Consider the following 27,863-nt stretch of genomic DNA (forward strand, 5'->3'; position numbering starts at 1 on the left):
TTAAACCCAAACTGACTTTAATGAGGATAAAACTTTAAAAAAATATCTCTCTCTGGCAAAGAACAATGCCGGGGTAAAGATCAAGACACAGCCCAGTGTCTCCCTATAGCCTCCATACAGGCCCCTCAAACTGTACCTACTCTGACCAAACACCCCTTTCTTTAGTACTGCTCCAGCAGCTATCCCTTCCTTTGGTGGGGATGACTTAGAGGTGCTGGCCTCCCCCAGATCCAGCCCCTGAGCCCCTGCCAACTGTCCCACTTCCATGACTTCTTGGGACACATCATCCTTCCCTTGACTCCCCTTGTACCCTGGTCTCTACACACAGACCCCTCTGGTTCCTGCTGGTTCTAACAGGTTTCTTTGATCCCCAGTACCACCTCCCCATGGTCCTCCTATCAGCAACCCCAGCCTTGCCCTTCTTCTCATGTGGAGCCCTCTGACTTGGCCCCAGTCCTGTCAGTCCCTGCTCCAGAGAGCCCACAGTTCCAGCTACCTGAGGCCCCACTCTTCTGGACCTGGCTGTACAGGGCAGTGTCTGAGCTATGGCCTTTGCTGCCACTGCCAGCTGCAGCACCGGATTCAGAGAAGGCCAGGCCCTGGGGCTTGGGAGCTGGGAAGGGCTTTGTGCTCCGCGGGGGTGGCACGGCGTAGTCATCAGTAGCAGGGTTGTAGGGGAGCTCATAGCCCTCCTCCTTCACCCGAGCCTGGCACCACCAGGCATCCTTGGGCTCCTGAGGCAGATCATAAAGGCCCCGGAGAGCAGCTGGGGCCAGGCCCTCAGGTTCATCATAGATGGGGTCTTCTTTGGGGTCTGTCAACTTGGCCTTTATCAGCTGCTGCTGCAGATGCTCACACAAGTCCCAATAGAGAGGTTTCTTTAACTGTAACCCCTCCCCTGCCTGAGCAGGGGTGCTGTCCAGGGGGTCTGAGTATAGGGAATCTTGGGAAGGGCCTGGAAGAATGCGCAGGGAGTCTAAGGGTTCAGCATACAGGGCTGGAGGGCTGCCTGCGAGCTCCTGGGGGCCCCGCGGGGGAGCCAACTTCCCTTCTGCCACTTCTCCTTCATGGGAATCAGCTCTGAGAACATCCTGCCCCTGGCTGGCCTTTCCCTGGGTCTTCTGTCGGTGGATAGCAGTCTCAACTGCCTGAAAGATGTCATTTCCCTGCGCGGTCTGGAAGGTGAAGGTTCCAGGGCCAGAGGGGCAGCGGCGGCCAGCCTCAAAAGAGAACATGACCTGAAGAGGGTGTGGAGGGAAACACATAATCAGGAGCCATCAGAGGAGGTGAGTCACAGGGCTGGAACTAGTTAGGGGACCTACAAAGAAGAGACCACCTGGGAAGGGAGGTGGGGTCATGGGCTAGGCAAGAAAGCCCGGTCCTGCCCCACCCCTCCCACAGCTGCCCAACCCAGGGAGCCAGTCCTGCACCGCACCTTGTCTCGGCCATAGCGACGCAACAGAGTGTAAGGCCAGGAAAGGAGTGGCTCCTGTATCTGAGTCTGGGCCCCCACGCCCAGGAGAGTCAGCCTCTCAGCCTCCACTCTCAGCATATAGGAGCCATGCAGGCCACAACGCTCAGCGGCTTCAGTCCTTTGCACGGTTACCCAGAACTGGGATCCTGGAAGGAATACACAGTTAGACTGGCACCTGGCCAGGACTGGGGTTGGGGGAGGGAGCAGGTTGTCCAAGCATACACGTGAAAGCCAGCTCTCAGGAGCATTCTACTTCCCCTTGTAGGACACCCTTTCTTTCCATGCCATCCCTGCTGGGGCTTTTCAGGCATCTACCTTCCCAGGCGGGGCTATACAGTGAATTCTCCAGCATCTCCAGGGCAGAAAGCTTGGGTGGGTTCTCGGCAGGCGCCAGGGCCCAGCTGCCTTTCTGGGGTAAAGAGAAAGAGTATGAAGGAGACTGTGATTCCCTCACCGCGGTTCCCAGTGTCTGAGTCAGCCCAGTTCCTCTGCCGCTGTAACTGCTCCCACCCCGCATGGACTCTTGGGCCCAGTGCAGCTCGCCCCAGCCCCTCACCGGAAAGGCGTTTCGGCACAGCGTTTGCACCCAGGCGGCGCTGGACGGCGCGTCGGCCGCCAGCAGGTGGGAACGCTGTGCGGTGTCCAGGCGGAAAGCTGCGGCGCCAGGCTCAGGGGGGCTCTCCACGGCCACGGGGGCCACGCTCACACACTCAGCCAGACGGATCACCTTGCAGTCCAGGCGACGCGTGCTCCCTCGGCCCCCTCCAGAGCTCGACCCCTTGTGGTCAAAGAACTCGAGCCGCGCGACACCGTGGGGGCTGGCCGGGTAAAGCACCGCCCAGGTCTTCCTCCACCTCTGGGGAAAGATCGGAGAGACACTGGGGAGGGAGAGCAGGCAAACACCGGCGGCCCGGGCCCCGACAGGGAGGGAGGGACCTGCGCGGGCCAATTTCAGGTCTGAGGCTTCCCGACGGCAGGCGAAGTTTCCCAAGGAGGATGCCGCTCCGCCTCCCCCAGGGCCAGAGAGGCGAAGCCGGAGGCAGGCAGACGCTTCTTCCGAATGTGTGCAAAGCAATTTAGCCGGAAATTCATAAGGCTCTCCGGCTCCGGGCGCCGCGCTCCAACCCGCTGCCGGTCCCCTCCCTCCATCTAGGCTCAGCTGCCCACCCCTAGCTCTGATGGGGTTCGGCAACCCCTACCCACACTACCTTGGTACCGAAACGTTGGCTCTGCAAAAACAGCGGCCCTTCCATCACGGCCCCGTCCATGGCCCCGTCCATGGCCCCTGGCGGTTCCTTCCGCCCTTCCTGGCCCTGTGGGCCGGAGGCGGGGCGAGGCGGGGAGGAGGGCGGGGCGGGGCTCGCGCAGGAGGCGTTCCCGCCCCCACAACCTCCCCGGACCGCGAAAGGGGAGGAAGGAGACAAGCCAGAAGGAAGGGGAGGGGGTACCCAGATAAGCTGGCTGGTGCACCACGTCCGGCCCACCCCCCCGGAACCCTGGGTCGCGCACAAGTGGCTCCACCGAAGGAAACCTCGTGGTTTCGGTCAGAGGACTCCGGCGCCTAGGCTTGGGGGCTGCGTACTACATCAGATGCTCAACGTGACGTCAGAGTGAAGGCCGTGACATCATCTCGAAAATGCCGACGGGCACCCTGGGGCATTGGAGGGACCAGACGTGCCCTCGCGGCTTCAATTCCCCAGACACGACCCGACCCCTGCTCGGCCGGAGTTGGGCTGTTTTAAGATCCGCGGAGCAGGGGACGTGGGGGAAGGGCTAGGGACTGAAGACTTTCCGGAACTCGGAGCCGAGTCGCTGCACGGGACGCAGGACGGTCTGCGGCCCCGTGGCCTCTTCTGTGTCCAGCTCTCTGGCCGCAGCTACCCTGCACCCAACCCGCGAGAAAAGAAAGTTTTATTAAGCAGGCTGGGAGGCGGGGAGGGGGGCGGGAGGGAGGTGGAGCGGCGACTGCGGCCTGCTCCAAAGAGGAGGGGAGGAGAAGAGGAGGGAACTGGCCTGGGAGGGATCGTGGGAGAAGGCGGAATGTGGGAGGGCTCAAGGGGACGTGGGAGGAACGAAAGGGCTGGGGGAGAAAGGGGGGTAAGTCTCCCCTGGACAAGCACTTTTTTTGTAAGTCCTAGGACTGAACTCCAGGACCAGGACTCTTCTCCCAGCCGCCACGGCCCCCGCTCAGCCACAGGTAGGGGGAGTCACGCTGCCCGTGGGAGGAAGGAGAGTTGTTGATGGAGGATGGTGGAGGGACCTGGGAAAAGGGGTGATGTGGGATAAAGTCAAAGGGAAGTCAAGCTACTGAGGGTTTTATTATTGTCAAAGAAGAGTGAAACACAAGAAGAGTGGAGAAATGAAGCAGATATTGGGGGGCGGGGGCTGCAGGATGTTCCAAATAGGGCAGCCGGGAGGGCCCTAAGGCTGGGGGTTCCTCTGTGAGGCCCTCTCCCTGGGTCCCCAAGCCAAAATGTTCCCAAACAAAGCTGCCCTGTTGGGTTGTTTGAGTTGGGGGAAGCATGTGGGGGGGGGAGGGGGGAGCTCGCTGTAGAGGGGCTGTTCTCCGCCCCAGACAGAGGGAAGGCCTTGGCAGAGAAGCCGATTGGTGCTCTCGCCTCCGCTTGCCCGTGACAGAGATGGCGGTGTTGGCAGGAGCCTTGGAAAACCCCACCCCATTCCCCCCCCACCTTGAGGCCTGGCCCTCCTGGGCCCCTTGACCCTGCAGGGCTTGTAGGATGTGCAAGAGTTCTCCAGTGCATTCTGGTTCTCTGCCTTCTCTGCCTGGAATCTGCCCAGAGAGGACTCGGCTTGGCTCCCATTCAGGGGACCTGAGATCCGAGGGTCTCCTAAGCCCCTCCTTGCCTGCCTGTCTCCACAATCAGTAGCTATCTGTCCTCTGTCTGACTGGCTGAATAGGATCATCTGGGTCCCTTCTGCCTCTGCTCCTTGGCTCTTGTCAGTTCCCCTCCTCCTCACCTATTGCCTGCCTTTCTCAGTTGCCCCCCAATTCTGTGTGCCAGGCTCTCTCCTGATCCCTCTCTATCCATCTTCAACATTGTGTCTCTCTCTACTGTCTCTGTTTGGTCCCCTTTCATTCCCACAGTTTCCCTTCCTCTCACATTCTCTCTGTCTGGGTCTCCCTCTCCGTGTCTCTTGCTCAGTCTCTTCCTCTTTATCTGGACCATTCTCTGATCTTGGTCTCCAATCTCTGTCTTTTGATCACTGGGTCTCCTTGACCCACGAGTCGGGGTATGGAGGTGATGATAGCAGAACTAGGGAAAGGACATTGTGAGACATCACAACTAATAGTGAGAGTTTTATTCTTCACAAAAGGGAGGGAGAGCCTCTCTCTCTCCCTCCCCCGCCCCCCAATCTGGGTCTCTCAGTCTGTGTGCCTCTTTGACTCTGTGTTTCTGCTCTTATTTAGTATGTGTTCCTTTCTCACTGTCTCTCTTAGTCCGTGGGTCCCTCTCTTTCTCTCGCACTGTCTGTCTGTCTCTGGTCTTAACCAGTGTCTCTTTTCCTCTCATGACCTCTCTCAGACCTGGGCCTGGCTCAATTTCAGCTTTTCTCACATATTCTCTCTCTGGGGCACCCAGGCCTTCCTTGCCATGCGACCTGTCAGTGTCTGGCAGTGGAGCCTGTGGGGGCTGCTGCTGTGCCTGCTGTGCAGCTCGTGCCTGGGATCTCCATCCCCATCCACGGCCCCTGAGAAGAGGGCTGGGAGCCAGGGGCTACGGTTCCGGCTGGCCGGCTTCCCCAGGAAGCCCTTCGAGGGCCGCGTGGAGATCCAGCGGGCTGGCGAATGGGGCACCATCTGCGATGACGACTTCACACTGCAGGCTGCCCATGTCCTATGCCGGGAGCTGGGCTTCACAGAGGCCACAGGCTGGACCCACAGTGCCAAATACGGCCCTGGAACAGGTGAGCAATGCTCCAGGCACAGCCTAGGTATTGCCAAAGTGCAACCTAAATGTAGGGAGAGGGAACACCAGGATGGCACAGCCATAGGGACACAGAACACCAAGAAAAGCCAGTGTCAAGTACAACCATGGGGGACAAACCAACCAGCAGTCACTTCTCAGAGCTGTGTGAAATTAGGCTGGTCAGTGCCTTCTCTGAGCCTCAGATGCCCCATGTGCAAAATGACTAGGTGAACTCTTAAGTTCCTTTCTGCTGCAAAAGTATGAGTCTACAAAGCCACATGCAAAGACAGCGCTGACACAGGTGAGCCCTGTATGATTAAAGTACAACTGGTTTCATGGGAAGCTGAAAGCAGGTAAATGATGTCTGGATGTCCCAAAGCCAGAAGGAATCACAGATACTGCAGCCAACAAAATCAGATTATAGACCAGAGCTGAAACCAACAAGCTGGAACTTACCAAAGACAAGTATAAACTCTAGGACAAGTATGAATGTGGGTAGTAGGGGATTAGGAACAATTCTGAGACCTGGGGGTGCTTACACTGTATGAGCTCACAGTGAGATTGATAGAAACTGGTGCAGTCTGAAGCTAATCCCCCAGTTTCCACTGGCTAGATCACTTCTGGAATGAAGTGTCGCTTTAGATGCCACATTTCCAGAGAGACAGTAGAAAATGGAAGTACTGGGAATTCCCTGGTGATCCAGGATTAGGACTCCGCGCTTTCACTGCCAAGGGTGCAGGTTCAATCCCTGGTCAGGGAACTAAGATCCTAAAAATGGAAGTATATTCAGAGGAGAGCTGGCCAGATGTGAAAGATTGGAAGCCAATTTTCAAGGAATAGCTGAAGAAACCAGGGATATTTGGTATGAAAGGAAAAAGCTTTGGATAACAATTACATGATGGTTGTCTTCAAATGTGAGTACAGTCGTTTGGCTGAGGGATTTTTCTGGATGGCATCAAGGACTGAATCAGACCTGGAGTGGGGGAGTCATAAAAGAGTCTCAAGGACTTTGTGATGGTTCCAACAGCCTGCTGGGGCAGGAGGTAGGTATCCCAGCAGAAGCTGGGTAAGTCCTGTCAGGATATGCATGAGGGGTCCCTGCACATTAGCTGGGACCAACCTTTGAGGGGCCACCCAATTCTGAGAGAAAGTCGGTGATATTCATTTCAGTTTGGTCCAGGCAGAGAGAAGAACGCAGGGCAACGTGGCAATGCACATGGGGGGCACATGGGAGAATGTAAGGCTGAGGTGAAAGGATTTTACATTTCCAAATCTCACAAATGGCTCAAATCCCTAAGCCCCCATGTATTGGCTGTGGTCTTAGTCAAGTTACTTAACTCCTCAGAACTCCAATTTCTTTATACGAAATGGTGATAATACCTTCTGGCAGCTCTGTTCTAAGGATGCTCACATATGTACATACCTCGGCAGATTGCCTCACATACAGTAGGTACTTGATTAATTGTAGCTGTCATTGAATGGATAAGGGCTGATCAGAACTTCAGTGTTGACTCTTGGTTTTTTTTATTCACCCTACCAAATTCTTGGGTATCCCCAGATCACTATCAACCCTCCATCAATCCTATGCTCCCTTTCGTATTCCTTTCCAGGGTCCCCTGTCCCTTCCCCACTCATTACCTTACCAGGTATGAGGCTTCCATGCTCATTCTCACCAACATCCCCATACTACCTCTCCAAGCCCCTCTGTCCCCTTATCTCCCGCCCCTCCACAGGCCGCATCTGGCTGGACAACCTGAGCTGCAGTGGGACTGAGCGGAGTGTGACTGAATGTGCCTCCCGGGGCTGGGGGAACAGTGACTGTACCCACGATGAGGATGCCGGGGTCATCTGCAAGGACGAGCGCCTCCCCGGCTTCTCGGATTCCAATGTCATTGAGGTCTGTAGTTCATAAACACATACACACACTCACACACACACACCACCCAGGGTGGCGAGACACAGGGGGCTGTGGAGTGGTTATATGCGCAGATACTAGAAGGTAGAGGATCCCATATGCCCAAGGGGATAATTTGGGTTGGTGGGGGACTTGGGGGGGCACAAAATGATAGGGCTCCGAGACACTGTATAGTCCAGGTTTTAGCATTAGCATTCAAGTTACTAAAGCCTGGCATGAGCCTCTCCAACTTCATCCCTGGTCCTCAGGGCACTGTGCTCTCCTTCACCTCAGATGTTCCTCCTCTCCGGGGACATCTCCCTTCTTACTTTCTCCTCCTCCTTCAATACCACTTCCTCTGTGAAGTGCTCCCTCAGGCTCCAGGCAGAGTTAGATGCTCCTTCCCCAGCTTCTTCTGGACCCTTAGTCATTTCTCAGAGCATAGCATGTCCTTGCACACTCATGGCTGCAGGAGGGTCAACACACCCACACACCTCCTAGAGAGCAGGCCTGCCTCTCAGCCCCGTCTCGCCATTGGGTTTACAGCAAGCACACTCAATCAGGGTTCCTTGAGGGTGGCCGGACATACGAAAGGTGTCATTGGGATTCCTTCCTCTACTTGTGGTCCCATCCCCAGGTAGAGCATCACCTGCAAGTGGAGGAGGTACGAATTCGACCAGCCGTTGGGCGGGGCAGGCGGCCCCTGCCCGTGACTGAGGGACTGGTCGAAGTCAGGCTTCCAGACGGCTGGTCGCAAGTGTGTGATAAAGGATGGAGCGCCCATAACAGCCACGTGGTCTGCGGGATGCTGGGCTTCCCTAGCGAAAAGAGGGTCAACGTGGCCTTCTACAGGTGAAGGGACGAGGGCGCTTGTTAGGGAATGGTGTTGAGAGACCTCCGAGGGGGCTGCGGCACTGGGGGAACCTGGGCTCCGGAAGAGTGGGGAAATGTGGAGGCCTCTGCTAAACTGGAGAGTTGAGAAATACCGCGGGACCATGAAGCGGTCCCCGAGGCGAGTCTGCCACGGGACCGGCGAGGCTCGAGCTCTCTAGCGGCCCAAGCCGGCGCGGGGTGAGCGGCGGCTATGGCGTCGGTGCCCGTGACTCCATCGGTCGCCAGGCGACATCTCCGCGACCCGGGGCGAGCGCCGGGTCTCGCGAGGCCATGCCCAGCGGCCCGCAGGCCCGCGGGCGGTCGCGGTTACGGTGCCGGCGCTGGCGCGGCCCAGGAGCCCGCGGGTCGAGTTAGGGGGGGTGGGGGCGCGGCCATGCCCTGCAGAGGCGGAACTGGGGCGGGGCCGGACGCCGGGAGTCTGAAGGTGACAGGCCCGGAGCATCCCCGGGGCGGTGGGTCCCCGCCAGAGCGCCAATCCCTGAAGGCCGGAGGGCGCCGGGAGGGGCCTGGCGCCTCCCTGGGTCCAGGCGGCCCACGAGGCGTCTGTGACCGCGCGAGCCCTCAGGACTCCTAGGCAAGTTTTCCAGAATATGCTTCGGCCCAGAAGCCGGCCCTCTTCACCTGCTCTGGAGCCCTGGTGTACGCGCCGGCCTCTAGGAAACGGATCACACTGGTGACCGGTTCTGTGCTTAACAGCGTCTCGCTTCCCTGGAGCATCTAATTTGGCATTTTGAGAAATTTAGAAATTTCTCTGTAATTTAAATGATTGTTTTCTTCATCTCTTCCTTAGATCAGTTTTGCAGGAAGACTTCTTAACATCTGGGTGACCTTCCACTGGGCACACTACTTCAGATGTGGTCTGATCAGGGCAGGGTACAGCAGAAATGCTCACTTTTAATTAAAGCATGTGTAGATTTTGCATTGCCTTTCTGTTGAGGCAGCATCCCACTGCTCATATTGACCCTGTAATCACCTAAATTGGGTCTTCTCTCATCCTTAATACTGATAGAGCAGCCTGAATCTGTTGAGTTTACCCTATTAGTTTATACATCATTTAAAAACCATTAAAAAGCCATGATGATCCCATGAGATTATCTTGAATCTTGACATTATTTTCCACTTGTCATCCCTCCCTGCCTCCTCTGTTCAATAGATATGATAGCTCTGCTTCCTGACTTCATCAAAGTGACTGTTAAAATTGTTGAAATCTTTAAAACCAAAGTCTAACTCTTCTTATGAATCCTCCAGATTTACATCAAACCTTTAATCATTAGTTGTAAAATGTTTTTTCAGCCAATTGGGAACAAACTGAACACTACAATGATGTAGCCAACATTATACCATCTTATCTGTAATGAAATCATGGGAGATGTTATTAGTCTTTGCTAAAATCCAGCTATATTATGTTCACAGCCATTCTGCAGCCTTCCAATTTAGTAATCTTACCAAGAAAGGAAATCTTGGTGGTTTGACTGGGCTAATTTTTACTGAAATCCTTTTAGATTTCTAAGGATCACTATATTTTTCCTCAATGCTCACAAACTTTCTATTTAATAACTTATTCTAGAATATTATCTGTAGATTGAAGAATCCTCTTCCTTCTCAAAAATCAGTACATTATCCAACCTCCAGTCTTTTCCATACTTGCTCAGATTTTCTTTGCCTTGGCTCTGAAACACATCTTTCAGCCCCAAGGAATATACTTTATCTGGCATAGGGACTCATATGGTTTAAAACATCTATGTGCTGTGCTCCTTTGTTATTATCTACCTTGGGGCTATATTTCTTTCCCTGTGCTTGTTCTTTACCTTTCCTAATCCAAACACCAGGTTCTGAAAGATTAGTACGATTTAAATAGCAGGCATTTCAGGTGAAGAGGGTAGCATGAACAAAAGTGTAGAGAGTCATTCATTCAACATTTATTTATTGAGTGCCTACTGTGTGCCAGGGACTGTTGTAGATACTAGGGATTCAATAATGAACAAAACAGACAAAAATCCCTGATCTCATGGACTAGGGAAATACCAGAAAACGAGTAACATTACAAAATGTAAGGATGGCAAAGGGCATAATAGATAAAAATAAAGCAGGGAAAGGGTTAGGAAGCGGGACTGGGATTGCAGTTTTAAATAGGTCAGAGGAGGCATCATTTGAGAAAATATTTAAAGGAGGCGAAGGCACAAGCTATGCAAAAATCTAGATGAGCATCTCCAGGAAGAGGCATCATAAATGAGAAGATCCTGGGGAGTGTGGTGGTGTGTATCACGATGTGGGGGATGGGGGATTCTTGTCATGCTCCAGGAGACCCCTGGGGCTGGACCTGAGTGAACAAGGGAGAAAATGATAGGACACGTGATGCAGGTGGAGATAGGGAAAGAATGGGGAGCCAGATCATGTAGGGCCATTTGAGAGTCTTTGGTTTTTACTCTGTGTGAGATAAGGTTTTGGGCAGAGGTGTGACATCTGACTTCCACTTTTTATGTATTATTTGGGCTGCTTTGTTAAGAATAGACTGTAAGGGATGTGGCAGAATCAAGCGTCAGGGAGATAAGGCAAAGATAAGGCAAAGTGCAAAGAGGGGACTACCCTGGCAGTCCAGTGGTTAAGACTCTGTGCTCCCAATGCAGGGGGTACGGGTTCGATCCCTGGTCAAGAAGCTAAGATCCCGCGTGCTGCATGGCGTGGTGCGGCGTGGCCAAACAAAAAACAACAACAATAAAATGCAGGGCTTCCCTAGTGGCGCAGTGGTTGAGAGTCGGCCTGCCGATGCAGGGGACGCGGGTTCGTGCCCCGGTCCGGGAAGATCCCACATGCCGCGGAGCGGCTGGGCCCGTGAGCCATGGCCGCTGAGCCTGCGCGTCCGGAGCCTGCGCTCCGCATCGGGAGAGGCCGCAACAGTGAGAGGCCCACGTACCGCAAAAAAAAAAAAAAAAATGCAAACGGAGGTGAGGTAGAAAAAGAAGCAGGTGAGTGTGGAGGCCTAGAAGCCAAGTAAAGTGCTTCAAGGAAGAGTGATCAAGTGTGTCAGTGCCACTGATGGGTCTAAAAACATGAGGACTGAGAAATGAATACTGGATTTAGCAACATGAAGTTATTGCTGACCCCAACAAAGATGAAAATGAATAGGATATTTTGAAAGACAGTTGACAAGAGTAGAAGATTTATACTGAGAAATAGTGGAAGAAAGATCCGAATGGATAGAGTAAGGCTAGAAAATGGAACACTTTTAATGCCAGATTGGAGAGTTTTACCTTTATCTTATGGAAAATTAAAAAATAAAAGTACTTGTATGGGACAGTGATAAAATAAGGCCAATGTTTTTAAAAGTTTGATAGTAGTGAACTGGAAGAGGAAGTTCTAGATGCAGTAAGATTAGTCAGGAGTTATAAACATGAAGCTGATGGGGAGGATGACAACGAGGAGAGAGGGGAATGAATAGATGTAGGATGACTGATAGAATATAGAAAATAAGAGAAGAAAGAACTAAAATGATACTGAAGCTGCTCAAGAGAAGGATGGTATCCATCAGGCATCTCTGGTCTTCAAGTTAATATGAACTAACTTTAGACGTGGGCTGTCCCGGGGCATTTTGAGGCCCAGGAATTGTCCCCACGTATATACAGCCTCAAGTAAGTTTCGGAAATCAGGAATATTTGTGTACCTATTGGGATCTCTTACTGAGTCTGCGATATGAAGGCTGGAGAAGGAAATATACTTAGTACAGTGTTCATTCTTAGTGGGGAAAGAGATTACAGGGGTCCTGGGAGATTCTGTGATTTGGATATGGTATAGATACGCCGTCACAGGTCAAGTCGGACAGAGGGAGAATCCTCGTAGGTAATACAATTATAAAGCCTAGGCAAGATAGTTATAAACAACTCTACCTTCCTTAGAGAAAGAAGATGCATCTGCTAGCTTTTAGAGGAAGTCAGTAAGATTTAGAGAATAAGAAAATCAGAATGTGATATATTTATCATTTTTAAACTTGGTTTGTTAGTTCTACCCTAGAACATGTGAAAGTTGTAGAATCTTAGAAGAGGAAAATAATGTACAGATAATTGAACCATTTACTGCCCTTTTTCAGGCAAAGAAGTTGAAGTTCTAAGAGCTTAAGTGCTGTTTAAGAAGTCACTCTTCTAGTTCATTTCAGCTTGATAGATATTTATTGAAATCCTACTATTTGCCAAGCACTGTGCAAGGTGCTCAGAATACAGAGGTGACGAGAGAGTTAGTTAGGCACCAAATCATAGAAGACCTTATAGGCTATGTTAAGGGTTTGGATCTTTATGATAAAAGTAATGGAAAATCATTGAAGTTTTTTAATGAGGAGGGCTGTGAGAGGACATGATCAGGTTTGTGGCTCTGAGAGATTACTTTGACTGCATTTCTGAGAATGGTTTAGAGAAGGGCAAGAGCAAATGGATTAGAGAGTTGTTTAGGACAGAACATTGACAGGACTTCGTTACGGATTGAAGAGAGAAGAGTCAAGGTTGACTCCTAGGTTTCCGGCGTAGATTTTGCTGTAAGAGTTATGTTTATTTTTTAGACCCACATTAAATTTTAGATAACTTTGAGATATCTAAGTAGGAACATCAAGAAGGCAATGGAATATACAAGGTTAGGTGTGAACGAGAACATATAAAGAAAGGATGTGGAGTGAGAAGAATGCCTTAGAGCTCTAAAAATTTAAATGACTATATAGAGGAGGAGCCTGATAAGAAGACCAAGAAAGAGCAACCAGAATTAGGACTGAAACAAGGCCAGTAGTGTTGTGACAGCCAAGGAGGGAAAGAGAGAACAGCAGTGCCAGATGCTACCAAGAGTCAATGGGATGAAGACTAAAAAAGAAGAAAAAAAATCTTCTGGATTTATTATCGCAGAGTGATGCGGGGGGGCGGAAACCAGAAAGGGGTGGGTTAAGGAGTGAGTGGGAGGAAAGATGATGAGTATCGACAACCACTGAAAAGTTTTTCTATGAAGAGGGAGAAAGATGTGGGGTGGAGGGGGTGTGTGTGTGTGTGTGTGTGTGTGTGTGTGTGTGTGTGTGTAAGAGACAGAGAGAGAGCTGAACATGTTTAAAAGGATTCGATTGAGAAGGAGAGGTTATGTGCAACTTCTCAATTGAGAAGGAGAGAAAGGAACATAGGGGAAGGAATTCAGAAACGTTTGGGGGCAGTGGCCTTAGAGAAGAAAGACAGTTGGAATGAGAAAAGGATGTGCAGATGCAGGTAGCTTTTTATGTTTGATGGTTGAAGGAACAAATGATAGGGAAAACAAGCACATTTGTGAATGAAGAAATATCAATGAAGACAAATATCAGTACTGGTCCTAAACAAGTACCAGGTCCTTAATGTAACCTGTATTTGCCTTATAATGTATATTATTATATATACCATATAATATATAATATAAAGACCTTATATAGTCCTTACATAACTTAGAGAAGAAGTACTTCTAAATTTCTAGGTAATACAACATTTTTCTGAATACAACGCTGGAGATCAGAATGATCTCTCTGGGTTACTGGTGAAAAAAAGTGCCAAGTATACTTCATTTCAGACATGTTTGAGAAAAACACATCTAGAGAAAAAGTTTCACACTATACATATATGATGAAACATTCTAAACTCTTAGTAGCGTCTCAGGAAAGTTTCTTAGTAGTCTCTCAGGAAAGGGACCCGAGAGTTATTGTAGACTCTTTGCTAGGAATGTTGGACATATTGAACGTTTTGGCAAAAAGACCAACTAAGTACATCCTCAGTAAGAAGCCAGGGCAGGAGGTACCAAGCAGATTCAGCCCTGTTAAAATCTATTTATTAAAATCCTAGCACATCTGCACATAGTATACCACATCCAAAGATGACTCCTCAAGAGAAACAGCAGAGCAGGAACATGTTCAAAGAGATGATAACTAAGAGGATGACAGGGAATTCCATAAATTTTGTAAGGACAGACAATACCTGCATTCATTATACATAGTTGGGCAGGACAAAGGGGGCAAAGTGAAAGTCTTTGAAATCAAAGGGAGAATGAGTGGAGAAACAGACCTAGTTTCCATGCATTAGACTTAAGGCAACTTCTTGAAGAATAAAATAGGTCAAATATTTAGGCCAATTAAGAAGAAATAAGGTTTTAGAACTTAATCCCTGGAAGTAAGTTTGGGAAATGAGCTCAGTTTGTGAATGACTAAAGCATATGGGATTTAACTAAAGCAGGAAAGGTTCTGTCATCCTAAGCAGCCTGGCCTTATGCTCCGCAGTCAGACCAAGTTAATGTCCCTTACTATCCAGCTTTGGTCCGTGGTCCTGGCTCACTGGCCTCAGGCCTGGACATGCCAGAAGCCAGAGAGCATCCGAGAAAAGAATACATAGCCTCTCTAGGTGTGACCAAGCCAGTTCCCTCTCCTTGCCTAGTCAGTCTGGCAATCCTAACAATCCTAACACCCTTCTACTTACACCCGTTCCCCTAGCCCTCCCCCCAGGTTTAGATCAGCCCTAATATCAACCCAAGAGTCCTTATTCCCTGTCTGCCTTAACCTAATTTCTGTGGGTCCTGGTATAGGGTCTTTATCAGCCCCGAGTCCATGTCCTTCACTGCTGCTCACCTGTCTGGTTACGTGCTTATGAGGCCAAACAGCTGTGAAGGGTTGAACTTTGGAGGTATCTGATGTTATAAGATCCTGCCACCAGGAGCCCTCTAACTATTGGAAAAGAAATCTTGCCCCTGGTCCCAGTTGCACTAGCTTTTCCCACTTAGTTCTAGACTGATCCTGACTCTGCTGTTGTCTTATCCTCACAGAAAGTTGAGGAAGCGAGCGGCCAAAGCCTCGGCCCGACGCTCCAAGCCCCTTGGAAGGTAATGGGGCAAGAGCCCCGGGACCTCCTGCTCATCCCTGTGACCCCAGGAGGTGGATGGATGGAAGGCAGCCTATCCATGTCCATCCCAGAACCCAAGCTGATGAATCAAGGATATGACTGGAAAATGGCCATTCCAGGGGGGAGGGGAGGGGAGGCAGGCATGGGGATGGGTAAGCTTTGATCTTAGGAAGCCCAAGGAGGAAATAATGCAGGAATGGCTTAGGAAAAGCCTCTGCATCTTTATACTTCCCCCAAATAGCTTGGACTCCAGCCTCAGCCACCTGCATGCTTCCTCCCCTGCCCCAACTCCTAACCTCCCTTAATTCATCTGCATTCCCATTCTCTCTTCTCCCTTTACCATTCCTCTTATCTCCTCTCCCCTCACCACCTGGATTGACATAACTAGTTTTCTCATAACTGTTGCTGAACCCAGAGAGCAGCATGTATTCCAAAAATAGTTAAGTGGTATGCAGCAGTATATGTGGAAAATCTGACTGCCTTGGCTTTGCCCCTCCCCATACTCTGCATGAAGGGTCCTTCCTAGAAACAGAAAATAAGAATAATAATAATCCTTTACTTTTCCCTGGCAACATACCTGACCACTACCTCCAATAACTTCTTTCTCCTTTTTTCAGACCAATCATCAAGCTTAAAGCCAAACCCAAACCCCGAGTGGGCAGGGGGCCAATCAAGAGGTAAATAAAGTTCAGGCTAAGTGGAGAGGAGAGGGAGTGCCGAGTGACGAGTCAGGGGCGTCGGGCTGTGGTCAGGAAGGGGTCCAAGAGAAGCCTCCACCAAGAGGTGGAAGAGCAGCAGCAACTGTTACAAGCCACCTTCCAGATGAGTCACCGCAATGTAAAGTAAGACTGGCCCTTATGTGGTTCTCTGAGGAATTATGCTTGTCACAGGATTTCTGAAAATCTCAGAAGTTCATCCACTGACTACCCTTGTTCCACATGCTTATTTATCTTCCCCCAGCAGATTTTAGTAGATACTCTGGCACTCTTGTCCTTCAGATGCCATGCTTGCCTCTCCCCCAAGAAGTTAAGTTTGCCTAAGGGATCAGTGTTCCCATCCTACCTTTATTTAATTGTTAAAAATAAGTGCTACCAGCTTGGAAGTGAGACTGAGGATCCCCTCTGGAAACTTTGTCAGGGATGGAGTCACATGGAAGTCCTGATCTCTGGCCCAGTTCACACAATTAGGCTCCCAGTCCCATCATTTTCCTCCTGGGTTCCTTCAGAAGCCCGGGGAATGGAAAGCTTCCAATCCCGATGATTGTGTCTCACTTGGTTTCTAAAGGCAATTTGTCCATGAAAAGTCTCTCTGATAGCTTCTTCAGCAGTAGTTGAGGCATAGAGAAGTCATCCCTTTCTATTCTTTCCTCCTCTCTTCACAGCATTCCGAGATCACCCAGTGGCCCCTGGTACCCCTCATTCCCCAGCTCCTCCCTCTGGTGCCTTCAAAGGGGCTTGGAATTTGGGGGTGTTCTTGTAGTGCCCTTCCAGCTTAGGGTCATCTTGCCCAACATGGCCATACTCTGGCCTTCCCTGACCCCCCACATTAAAATGCACACTGGTGTTTTTATTTTGTCAGTTATGGGGAAAAAAGGAGGAGAGAGTTTAGAAGAGAGATGTCTTTTTCCTCTGATGGCGTCTTTGACTTTTATTTTCAGCCAGACAGGACTTTGGGAGAATACCTGGTCTCTTTGAATCCACTTATCTTGAGCTCTCAAAGGTATTCTGTAAAGTCTCCAGGCTTCCTTTGTCTGATTTGTTTATAACTTGTCCATCTCTCTGTGTCTTCCCAGCCAATGGCTTCAAATCGTCATATTCCTTCCTTCCTCTGACATCAAGTAATGGAGCACATTACTGCAATAATTCACTGCCAAACCAGCCTCACAGACCCACTCCACCAACACCAGGCCTCATCTGGTTCCTTTCCTCTCTGGGTTCAAACCAGCTGTTCTGGGAAGAAAGTACTTCTCTCATCACATGGCTCACTGCAGTATCTCATTCCGTTGGTGTCAATAAGCAAGTCTCCTCATTCTCTCTAGCATCTCTCCGCTGTGTTTCCAAGTTTTAACATCTCTAATTTAGTCCCATTTTCCCACTTGAGGGGCTATGGAACATTCTTTCTGTTACATTTAAACTGCAGAAGCATGGACTACCTCATTAAAGACTCATACAGTTCAGCTCAGGTCTGGGGATATCTTCACCCTTCTGTTGTTCATATTCACTCTCCTTCTCTGGTCACGTGGCCCCTCTTTGTCTGTCTTGCATTTGTACATCTTCGTTCCTGTATATACCAGCTCCAGTCTTTCCTGTGTTCACCATCTGGTCTGTTCTTCCATAACTGCCCATCATCCTCTGGCCTGGAAACCCCTCTGGCCTCTAAGAAGCCATGTAGACGCAAGACTTACTCACTCCTTTGCATCCTGACTCATTTAGTTATTTCAGTCACAGCGTAATAGAAGGATCTGCTCACTCTGGCTATTCAGGCTTCCTGTTTGTGTCAGCTACTCCCTCCTACCCATCTCTTCCAGCTGGGCAGTCCTGGCTTCCTATTGTCTTTGCACAGTAGCGTCAGCCTCAGCCTCCATTAGGGCCAGCACCCTGAAACCGTACAGAACAAGGTTTCTGTCAGGCAAGTCAAGACGAGCCTTCCTTCCCATAGGGTTCTTCTGCTGCAGAAGGTCCCCAAGGACCAGCCCCCGTCCAGGTAATCTAGGCTCTTTCGGCCTAGAAACTCGCCATTACCTTTGTCTCTTTGTCTCTGTGTTTTTGCGGAGAAGAGGGGAAGAAGAAGGGCTAAAGTGGTCATGGGTGGAGGCACGGAGTGGGAGGAGGGATGTGGGCAAAGAGGCAGGAGCACTGCTTTACCCTACTGCTCCCACTCCTGTCCCCCCAGGCTGCTGGCCCAGCGGCAGCAACACTCCTTTGGTCTGCATGGGGTGGCGTGCGTGGGCACGGAGGCCCACCTCTCTCTCTGCTCCTTGGAGTTCTATCGTGCCAATGACACCACCAGGTGCCCTGGGGGGGGCCCTGCGGTGGTGAGCTGTGTGCCAAGCCCTCTCTACGCAGCGTCCAGTGGCCAGAAGAAGCAACAGTCGAAGCCTCAGGGGGAGGTGTGTGAGACAGTGACTATGACCTTCCCCACCCCAGGCGGAGAACCCCCTAGCCTGGCCAGCCCCTGATATTAAGCACAGCCTTGACCTTTGAGGACAGAGAGGAACCTCCTACCTCCCATGCTCCCTCCCACCAGAATCTCATTCATCTCCCAGGTCTACTCAGCCCTCTCTGTGCTGATGTTTCCATTCACTGCTGGGCACCTCTCTCTCCTTTACAGGCCCGAGTGCGATTAAAGGGTGGAGCCCACCCAGGAGAGGGCCGGGTAGAAGTCCTGAAGGCTGGCACGTGGGGCACAGTCTGTGACCGCAAGTGGGACCTGCAGGCAGCCAGTGTGGTGTGTCGGGAGCTGGGCTTCGGGAGTGCTCGAGAGGCTCTGAGCGGTGCCCGCATGGGGCAGGGTGAGGGGGGTGCAGGTGGGAGGGAGAGGGAAGGAGGAGGTACACACTCCTGGGGGAGGGTACATTCCTTAGGAAGGAGACCCCTGGACAGAGATGGAAGTTAGAACCTCCTGATCTTTGACCTCTGACCTTAGGCATGGGTGCCATCCATTTGAGTGAAGTTCGATGCTCTGGCCAGGAACCCTCCCTCTGGAAGTGCCCCCACAGGAACATCACAGCTGAGGACTGTTCCCATAGCCAAGATGCTGGAGTCCGATGCAACCTGCCCTACACTGGGGTAGAGACCAAGGTCAGTCATTCTTTCCACCTTGATTCAGGTGTCTCACATCCTATCCAGTTCTGGTCATGATCTGCAGTCTGATGCCCACTGCCCCATGCCCCTGCCATCCTGCAGCTCCCACCTGATGCCACCACTTGCTAGCCCTTTAAGTGCCTCTGAATCACCATTCAGCCATAGGCCTGCTACAGACTCCCACTACTCCACCCCCAAAAGCTTCCCCAGTACTTCCATTGTGTCACTACAGATCCGACTCAGCGGGGGCCGCAGCCGACATGAAGGGCGAGTCGAGGTGCAAACAGGAGGACCTGGGTCCCTTCGCTGGGGCCTCATCTGTGGGGATGACTGGGGGACACTGGAGGCCATGGTTGCCTGCAGGCAACTCGGACTGGGCTATGCCAACCATGGCCTGCAGGTGAGTGGGAAGGAGAGAGGAACCAAGGCTATTGCCTCCAAAGGCTGTGTTTGGGGCAGAGGACTGTCAAAATGAGTCCCTTGGCCTGGGAGGCTGGATGGTGGCCTCACAAAAACACCTCTGTATGTCCCCAGGAGACCTGGTACTGGGACTCAGGGAATATAACAGAGGTGGTGATGAGTGGAGTGCACTGCACAGGGACTGAGCTGTCCCTGGACCAATGTGCTCATCATGGCACCCACGTCGCCTGCAAGAGGACAGGAAGCCATTTCACTGCTGGAGTCATTTGTTCTGAGAGTGAGTGAAGGGTCGGGTGACTCAAGCCAGGGAAGGGAGGCTGTGGCCTACCCCTTTGCAGGGAGAGAGAGAGCTGCAATCCGGAGGGGTCCGCCTTCCCTGCAGAAAACCAGTCTCACCCAACTTTCTGGGGGTGGGGGGAAGGGGATGCGGGGCAGGGGGTGGGGGTGAGAATGGACGCACTCCCATCTGTCCCTGCCCCTCAGCAGTGAGTTCTAACCCTCTCCTTCCTTCCTTGGTGCAGCCGCGTCAGATCTGCTGCTGCACTCAGCACTGGTGCAGGAGACCGCGTACATCGAGGACAGGCCCCTGCACATGTTGTACTGTGCTGCTGAAGAGAACTGCCTGGCTAGCTCGGCCCGCTCAGCCAACTGGCCTTACGGCCACCGGCGTCTGCTCCGATTCTCCTCCCAGATCCACAACCTGGGACGCGCTGACTTCAGGCCCAAGGCTGGGCGCCACTCCTGGGTGTGGCATGAGTGTCATGGGTGAGAGGGTCAAGTAGAAGGGCAAGGCCACTGGGGACGGGGCAAGCCTGCTGTGGGCAGGGAAGGAAACAGGGGTTCCCTTGTCCCCACAGGCATTATCACAGTATGGACATCTTCACTCACTATGATATCCTGACCCCCAACGGCACCAAGGTGGCTGAGGGCCACAAAGCTAGTTTCTGTCTAGAAGACACCGAGTGTCAGGAGGGTGAGTTGGGGCCTAGAGTAGACTACAGTTTCCTCATCCCCACAGCCTTGCCTCACACTGACATATGCTTATCTCTTCAGATGTCTCCAAGAGGTATGAGTGTGCCAACTTTGGAGAGCAGGGCATTACTGTGGGTTGCTGGGATCTCTACCGGCATGACATCGACTGTCAATGGATTGACATCACAGATGTGAAGCCAGGAAACTACATTCTGCAGGTGCCTGGGATCTAAGATTTCCAGCTATTGAGTGGGAGGAGTGTTTATTAAAGACACATTTGGATTTGAGGACTGCAGCTGGTTAAGCTGGCATTTTCCCACTCACAGGTGGTCATCAACCCCAATTTTGAAGTAGCAGAAAGTGACTTCACCAACAATGCAATGAAATGTAACTGCAAATATGATGGACATCGCATCTGGGTGCACAACTGCCACATTGGTATTTGGTGGGAAGAGAAGCCAGAAAGACTGGGGGATGGGAGGGAAAGGCCTTCATTCTCTTCTCCCTAGGTTGTTTCTATGTCTTCCCACCCACTTCCGTATTTTCCAGTCTCCCCACTTCTACCCACCCTTCCCCACAACGGGTCAATCTTCCTGCCCAAACCACATGTTCACCTTGCAGGCGATGCCTTCAGTGAAGAGGCCAACAGGAGGTTTGAACGCTACCCTGGCCAGACCAGCAACCAGATCATCTAAGGTGCCACCACCCTCCTCTGCAGACCACAACTGGCCCCTAATGGCAGGGGTCTGAGGCTGCCATTACCTCAGGAGCTTACCAAGGAATCCTTGACGTCAGCAGGCCCACGGCACTCATCCATTGTGCACTGTGGGTGTAGAACTGTCAAGCAGAAGTTATTGCCCTCCTTTTACGCCTGCTGTCTGGATCTGTGGCCAGGCATGGGGAATTTTGCTCCCAGGCCCAGCACCAAACCAAGCACGCCACAAAGAGGCGCACCTGATTGACTGCCCAGGAAAAGACAGCAGCAGCTCATTTTCTTAAATAGGGAGGTCAGAATGGTCAACTCCAATATCTCCTCTCAGTTCAGGGAGATACGGCTTTACCTCTAGCCTTTTTGTGGGGGGAAAGAGCAGTGCGCCACCCTTCCCCTCATTTTTGAGTATAACATGTTGCTAGGTATAATTTTATTTTATATAAAAAGTGTTTTTGTGATTCCTCAGGGCCCAGGGATTGGTGCTGGTAGTTGGAGGGACCTGCCCCCAACTGGTTCATTTAATCCTCCATCCGGGTGCCATAAGAACCCAAGCCAGGAAAGCAAGGTAGAAATCAGAGCAGAAGCCTCCTACTCTTGCTGATCCATTCATTCTGTGACTTCAGGGGTCACATATAAGGTCAATGTTTCCGGTCCCCGCCGGATCCGCACTGCCAGCTGGGATTGGGTTCGAACGGCTTCATAAATATCTTCAGCATTTTGTACCAGCCGCTCCCCAATGGCCAAGATCACATCACCAGGCCGTAGACCAGCCCTATGGCAAAAAGTGGACAGAGAGATAAAGGAGGGAATAGATGGCCCAGTTCAAGGGCACATAAACACCTCACCCATCTCCACCTCCCAGTGCAATCTCTCCCTCACCGGTGTGCAGGGGAGTCCAGGATGACTTTATGGATGAGCACACCATGCTGAACATCAGGAAAGCTTGGTTCTCGAAGCTGTAGTTCAGCAAGGATGCTGAAAGGACACAGATCACTTTGTTAACCACACCACGGCACTCTCCCAATTCTGGGTTCGCCTCAAATCTCTCATCAACACACTGATAAGTTATGGATAGGGCATGCACTAGATCCTCTGGAGACAAAAACAATTCACTTTCTGCCTTCTAGCAGTTAGGAAGTGGGACATGTATATAAAAGGTAACTAATTCCAAATGACAGTATTAAATCAATAGCACTAATGTCATTCTAAAATCCTAAAAGAAGCTAGAAGGAGGTGGCATAACTTTAGCTAAACCTAGAAGGATTGGTCTTATATTTATATAAAATGAGAACATAAACAAAAACATGGGATTAGGAAATCAAGTTGGACGGAACAGAATATACTCATAGGGAAGCCATGTCCGGAAGGTTGAGTTGAAGACATGGAAAATGGCCCCTAAACACCAGGCTAATGGATTGGAGGTTGTAAATCAAAGCAATAACAGGATGAAATCAATCAGGTGGGAGGTATGCGAAGTGGAGTGGGGTGAGAAAATCAAGATGAGAGAGGACAGCTCTTCTGATAGTTCCAAGTATGAGGCAACTCATCTTAGATAAAGACAGAACTGAGAATGAAGCTCAACAGAAGTGCCAGGTGCCCACAACTGGTTACACTGATGGCCCTACCCCTATAGCTCATACCTGGGAGTCAGGGTTAGCATCATCACTCCAATGTAGCGGCGCTGGGACCCACTGCTTCCAAACCAGGAATCTGTGACAGAGGGACAAATAAGCCCCACCCAGCTACATCCTTCCTTCCCCCTCCTGCTCCTCCCAACAGACCCCTCTCCAACAAGCCCCCACCTCCACCCCCCACTACTTAAAGGAAACCGTTTACCCCCAAGCCAGGCTTACTCTTCTTTTCTCCACGATGTAGAAACTCTCGAAGGCGATCAGCAGGGATGGCAAAAGAGATTCCAGCTGTGACCTTCATGGTATTCACCCCAATCACCTCCCCATCCTGTTGGGACAGAGCCCACTATTCTCTAGCCCAAACAAATAGTAGGAGATGGGGGTACCTGAGCAAGAGTAGCAGGGAGTGTTGGGGAGTCGGGGAGACCTGGCTGGATTCCGGAGACAGCCAAGAAACTGCTCAGAAACTTGACCAAACATCATTGAATTAGGGAAAACCCACCCCTTCCCACACTGACCTGGGGCAGGGATTCTCGGAAAGGATGTCCCACTCACCAGGTTAACCAGGGGACCGCCAGAGTTTCCAAACTGCAGGACAAGGAGAAAATATGGAAGAGATCCAGGGACTCTATGCCTGGGGGCAAAACCAGGATGGAGGCATTTGCTCCAAATTATCTCCTTTACCAGCCCATGAAGGGGTGGGCACGGTTTTTGCCACCCAACCTCTGTATACAGGCTAATCCACCATCTATCACACACCTCTACCCCCTCCCCCAACCTAGTCTGTCATTTCTCTCTTATCAGGACGCACATCAATAGCTGCATCAGTCTGGATGTATTCCACATTGGTTTGGGGAAGGCCCAGGTCTTTGGCTGGACGCTGAGCAGAGCTGACAATGCCGGATGTGATCGTGTTCTGCAGTGCAAAGGGACTTCCCATGGCAACGACAAACTCCCCTTGCCGGACATCGGCTGAACGTCCCAGGGGCAGCGTTGGGAGAGGCTCCTAAGGGAGAATGGGTACAAGAGACTTGTCATCTGGAGCTGTGAGCAAATTCAGAGCCCCAACCAGACATGGCCTGCCCAGACCCCCACCTTGGTCTGAATCCTCAGCGTGGCGATATCTGCCACGGGATCCACAGCTGTGACGACGGCCTCATACGTATCGCCGCTAGGCAGCCTGACACGGACTCGGCGCCGATCAGCCACCACATGAGCGTTGGTAACGATGAGCCCGTCGGCAGCCACCACGAATCCTGAGCCATTCGAGATAGGGACTTCGCGGCCCGAAAAAGGGTGCCTGGGATAGGGGGGCGGGGGTTGGGGAAGCACGGATGTGAGGAGGCTCGGACCCTCCTTCTCGCCCGCCCTCTACCCGCGGCTTCGGTTCCTCCGGGTCTACCCCACCGTTACCGGCCCAAGATCTCGATATAAACCACGGCAGGGGCCGTCTTCTCCACCACGTCCGCGATGAAGTTGTACTGGCTCCGGGGAGAGGGAGGCGGCGAGCCAAGGACCGAGGCGAGGACGGCCGGGGGACCCCGACCCCCGCCCCACAACAACAAGAGCACTGCCCCCCCAGCGCCCAGCGCCACCGCCAGCCACACGCGCGGACGGGTTCCAGGGGTCCCTGAGTCTTCCCGGATCCGGGGATCTGGGGTCCCCTGGATCAGCCGTGCTCGGGGATCCGAAGTCCCCGACGTCAGACATGTTCGTGGTTCAGGGGCTCCCACAGACAACCGGGCCCCGAAACTGGGGGTCCCATAAGTCACTCGGGCCCGAGGGTCAGGAGTTCCTAACGTCAGCAAGGCCCGGAGGTCAGGGGTCAACAGGGGTCCCTTTCCCCAGCGACCCCCTCCCAAAGCGCGCCATCCTCGGAGGCTCCAGACTGCACCCCGCCCCGCCCTCAGTGCAGCCATCAGCTCCGCCTCGGGAGCCTCGTCGCCCGCCCTGCACAGAGGAGGCGCCCTGGACGCTAGCGGGCGGACAGCGGGACGCGGAGCACGCCGGTACCTGAAGTCTCCAGAAGTGCCCGCCGGAACCAAGGATTCCGGAAGGCCGACTCCGCCCCCGCCCCGCGAATGCCGGGAATTGTGGTCCCAGTGGGACGCGAGTTATGAGGTGGTCAAAGGGCCCGCGAGGCATGCTGGGACCGCTAGCCCTTCCGGGGCGCCTCAGGATTTCGGGTCCCGGCACCCTGGGCGGATGCCCGAAGACTCCGCCTTCCCAAGAGCCCCTGCGGCGGGGTGCGAAGATGGCGGCGGCGTTGGCCCGGCACCCCTAAAGCGGCGGCAATGGAGCCTCCCCCGTCGCCGGGGCCGGAGCGGCTCTTTGATTCGCACCGGTAAGATCCCCGGAGGGAAGAGACCGGCTCCCGCGTCCAGTTGGCCTTCGGCACCCGATCACCCCGCCTCTCGCCCCCCAGGCTCCCGGGTGACGGCTTCCTGCTTCTCGCGCTGCTGCTCTACGCTCCAGTCGGGTTCTGCCTTCTCGTCCTGCGCGTCTTTCTTGGGATCCACGTCTTCCTGGTCAGCTGCGCGCTACCAGACAGCGTCCTTCGCAGGTTCCGACCCGGGCGCTCGGGGAGGGTCGGGGCTGGGCCTGGCCGGAGGCCGCGCAGTCACCACTGCCGGCGTTCCCAGGTTCGTGGTGCGGACCATGTGTGCAGTGCTGGGGCTCGTGGCCCGGCAGGAGGACTCCGGACTCCGAGATCACCGCGTCAGGGTCCTCATTTCCAACCACGTGACACCTTTCGACCACAACATAGTCAACTTGCTCACCAGCTGTAGCACCGTGAGTTAGGGACGAAGCCGAGAGTGCCACGGGGCGGTTCCCTGGGGCCCAGCTCAAGGCTCCCCTCTCCGTGTCCGGGTTTCCTTTGGGGACCACAAGATACTGACCCTTACCTCTGACCCCCTTTTTCTACCCATTTGTCAGTTTTTCTCATTTCCCAACATTCTTTTTTCTTTCTTTCTCTCCTTCCCATTCCCAGCCTCTACTCAATAGTCCCCCCAGCTTTGTGTGCTGGTCTCGGGGCTTCATGGAGATGGATGGGCGGGGGGAGTTGGTGGAGTCACTCAAGAGATTCTGTGCTTCAACGAGGCTTCCCCCCACCCCTCTGCTGCTATTCCCCGAGGAAGAGGCCACCAATGGCCGGGAGGGGCTCCTGCGCTTCAGGTGGGTGAGCACAGGTATCTGTCTCCAACTGTGTAGGTGGTCAGGCCTGGGAGCCCTTGGGTTTTCACAGCCTTTTTCAGACCTACCCCCTCCCTTACTAGTTCATTTACTTTCTGTCTGCTTTTACTTCTTTCCCCTGAATCCCTTTATTCTCCATATTTCTACTTGTACAGTTTGACAGTTACCCGTTTTTAAGTCGGGTATGAGCTGCTGACTGGGTTGGCTGGAATCCCATCCTACTATCTCTTCCCTCTTTTAGTTCCTGGCCATTTTCTATCCAGGATGTGGTACAGCCTCTTACCCTGCGAGTCCAGAGACCCCTAGTTTCTGTGGTGAGTGTGTTCAACAGGGAAGCTCTGGGTTTGGAGGGGAAGTTTCCCACTCCTGGCCCTGGCTTAGACCTCACTCATGCCCTCCCCTCAGACGGTGTCAGATGCCTCCTGGGTCTCAGAACTGCTGTGGTCACTTTTCGTCCCTTTCACGGTGTATCAAGTAAGGTATTAACTGTCCTCACTTTTTGGTGGCTGGGAGAAACTCGTTTCAAGGTCAAGGAAGTAGTTGCCTCTGTCCTGTCCATTTGCAGATCTTTTAATATCAAGGTCCTACCACAGAGGCAATATAAAGTATTTACTATCTCCCCTATCCTCACCACCACTGTTCCAAGAAAAGAGGTATCAGAGTGGAGAGTGGGTGCCCCCAACATGGTCCTGGGTTGTTTTTTTCAGGTGGCTTCGTCCTGTTCATCGACAGCTGGGGGAGGGGAGTGAGGAGTTCTCCCTCCGTGTACAACAGGTGGTAGGGGACACAGGCAGGGTGGAGGTGGGTTCTTTCCTTATGGGGAAGGAGAGGAAGGCTTAAGAAACTTCCAATCTTCCAATTCTCCCTAGCTGGTGGCCAAAGAGTTGGGCCAGACAGGGACACAACTCACTCCAGCAGACAAAGCAGAGCACATGAAGCGACAGAGACACCCCAGATTGCGTCCGCAGTCAGGTGTGTGGCCTCTGGACACAAAGCTTTTTAGCTTTTTTTCAGTCTGTTGTGCTTTCTTCCTTATGCCTGTACTAGTCAGCCTCTCCGTCCTCCTAGTTCTCCACTCACCTTATTTCGTATTTCTTTTTTGCAGCCCAGTCTTTCCCTCCCTCCCCTGGACCTTCTCCTCATGTGCAGTTGGCAACTCTGGCTCAGAGAGTGAAGGAGGTTTTACCCCATGTGCCACTGGGTGTCATCCAGAGAGACCTGGGTATGAGAAAGGGTAGACTCACGTAAGGAGACAGGCATAGAGAGGGGAAGTGGGTGGTGAAGGGAGAAGGTGAACAGGGAAACAGACTGTCCTGTTCTCTCTTCCCTTCTGCCCAGCCAGGACTGGCTGTGTAGACTTGACTATCACTAATCTGCTTGAGGGAGCTGTAACTTTCATGCCTGAAGACATCACTGAGAGGACCCAGGCCCTTCCCACAGCCTCCACGCCCAAGGTGAGACCCAGAAAATGGGCAGGTCCAAGACTTGGGGTGGGATGGGACAGTCTGCATATCCCCTGTCCCTGACGTCTGTTTTTTTGATCCTGAGACCCTAGCACAGTGCCTCTCTTGCAAAGTAGGCATTCGATGCGTGTTTAATGATGATGACTTCGCAAGCCCTCTGACATTGTGATCACCTCAGTTCCCCAGCTCTGGCCCGGCGACCCCTCAGCCCACAGCCCTAACATTTGCCAAGTCCTCCTGGGCCCGGCAGGAGAATCTGCAGGAGCGCAAGCAGGCGCTGTATGAATACGCAAGAAGGTGAGGGGCTTAGAGAACAGCGGGTAGGAAGGGGCCGATTGTATACGACAAAACCCATACAGTGTCTTCTTCTTATGTCCCACAGGAGATTCACAGAGAGGCAGGCCCAGGAGGCTGACTGAGTACAGGATGGCACCCAGAGCCGCAGGACGGAGACTGGGGGCAGCCCTCACCCAACTCACAACAGGCCGGATGGGTGGGTGGTAAAAAGGGAGGGATGGGGCTCCCCCCAATATCACATTAAATTCAGGGTTTTCACTCACGGTCTCTGTTGTCTCTCTGGGTCTCAGAAGCCCCATAGCAA

The 27,863-nt window shown here is 52.4% G+C and overlaps 4 protein-coding genes across 21 annotated transcripts; 2 read left to right on the plus strand and 2 right to left on the minus strand.

The window, feature by feature from the left end:
• On the minus strand, nt 1–2,932 carry DOK1 (docking protein 1). Of its 3 annotated transcripts, XM_060169419.1 has the most exons (5): nt 2,683–2,932; nt 2,031–2,330; nt 1,790–1,883; nt 1,436–1,620; nt 1–1,238 (listed from the first exon to the last, which is right to left on the minus strand). In XM_060169419.1, the coding sequence occupies exons 1-5, from the start codon at nt 2,752–2,754 to the stop codon at nt 426–428; spliced, it is 1,464 nt and encodes a 487-aa protein (XP_060025402.1). In that variant the 5' UTR covers nt 2,755–2,932; the 3' UTR covers nt 1–425. The 3 variants fall into 3 exon arrangements, with proteins under 3 accessions (XP_060025402.1, XP_060025403.1, XP_060025405.1); XM_060169420.1 differs by lacking the exon at nt 2,683–2,932 and having other exon boundaries at nt 1,790–1,879; nt 2,031–2,167; XM_060169422.1 differs by lacking the exons at nt 1,790–1,883; nt 2,683–2,932 and having other exon boundaries at nt 2,031–2,155.
• Nucleotides 2,933–3,523: 591 nt separating this feature from the next.
• On the plus strand, nt 3,524–21,419 carry LOXL3 (lysyl oxidase like 3). Of its 6 annotated transcripts, XM_060169794.1 has the most exons (17): nt 3,524–3,671; nt 5,077–5,401; nt 7,137–7,300; nt 7,935–8,149; nt 14,990–15,046; nt 15,684–15,743; nt 17,725–17,769; nt 17,959–18,175; nt 18,397–18,577; nt 18,712–18,866; nt 19,102–19,269; nt 19,404–19,566; nt 19,811–20,054; nt 20,147–20,262; nt 20,343–20,479; nt 20,588–20,699; nt 20,883–21,419. In XM_060169794.1, the coding sequence occupies exons 2-17, from the start codon at nt 5,089–5,091 to the stop codon at nt 20,954–20,956; spliced, it is 2,421 nt and encodes an 806-aa protein (XP_060025777.1). In that variant the 5' UTR covers nt 3,524–3,671; nt 5,077–5,088; the 3' UTR covers nt 20,957–21,419. The 6 variants fall into 6 exon arrangements, 5 of the variants coding, with proteins under 5 accessions (XP_060025777.1, XP_060025772.1, XP_060025773.1 ...); XM_060169789.1 differs by lacking the exon at nt 17,725–17,769; XM_060169790.1 differs by lacking the exons at nt 14,990–15,046; nt 17,725–17,769.
• On the minus strand, nt 21,389–24,940 carry HTRA2 (HtrA serine peptidase 2). The gene is made up of 8 exons (XM_060169806.1): nt 24,018–24,940; nt 23,700–23,904; nt 23,416–23,610; nt 23,160–23,192; nt 22,827–22,932; nt 22,614–22,683; nt 21,853–21,948; nt 21,389–21,745 (listed from the first exon to the last, which is right to left on the minus strand). Exons 1-8 carry the CDS (start codon nt 24,521–24,523, stop codon nt 21,580–21,582), a joined length of 1,377 nt encoding a protein of 458 aa, XP_060025789.1. The 5' UTR covers nt 24,524–24,940; the 3' UTR covers nt 21,389–21,579.
• On the plus strand, nt 24,416–27,817 carry AUP1 (AUP1 lipid droplet regulating VLDL assembly factor). Of its 11 annotated transcripts, none has more exons than XM_060169799.1 (12): nt 24,561–24,948; nt 25,030–25,167; nt 25,247–25,397; nt 25,597–25,781; nt 26,041–26,113; nt 26,205–26,278; nt 26,507–26,573; nt 26,669–26,771; nt 26,905–27,043; nt 27,142–27,253; nt 27,441–27,559; nt 27,645–27,817. In XM_060169799.1, the coding sequence occupies exons 1-12, from the start codon at nt 24,899–24,901 to the stop codon at nt 27,679–27,681; spliced, it is 1,248 nt and encodes a 415-aa protein (XP_060025782.1). In that variant the 5' UTR covers nt 24,561–24,898; the 3' UTR covers nt 27,682–27,817. The 11 variants fall into 11 exon arrangements, 8 of the variants coding, with proteins under 8 accessions (XP_060025784.1, XP_060025786.1, XP_060025785.1 ...); XM_060169800.1 differs by having other exon boundaries at nt 24,588–24,948; nt 26,905–27,021; nt 27,138–27,253; XM_060169801.1 differs by lacking the exon at nt 27,645–27,817 and having other exon boundaries at nt 24,416–24,948; nt 27,348–27,483.
• Nucleotides 27,818–27,863: the final 46 nt, after the last annotated feature.

The sequence above is a fragment of the Lagenorhynchus albirostris genome, chromosome 13 (assembly GCF_949774975.1).
Source record: "Lagenorhynchus albirostris chromosome 13, mLagAlb1.1, whole genome shotgun sequence".
Classification (NCBI taxonomy): Eukaryota; Metazoa; Chordata; class Mammalia; order Artiodactyla; family Delphinidae; genus Lagenorhynchus; species Lagenorhynchus albirostris.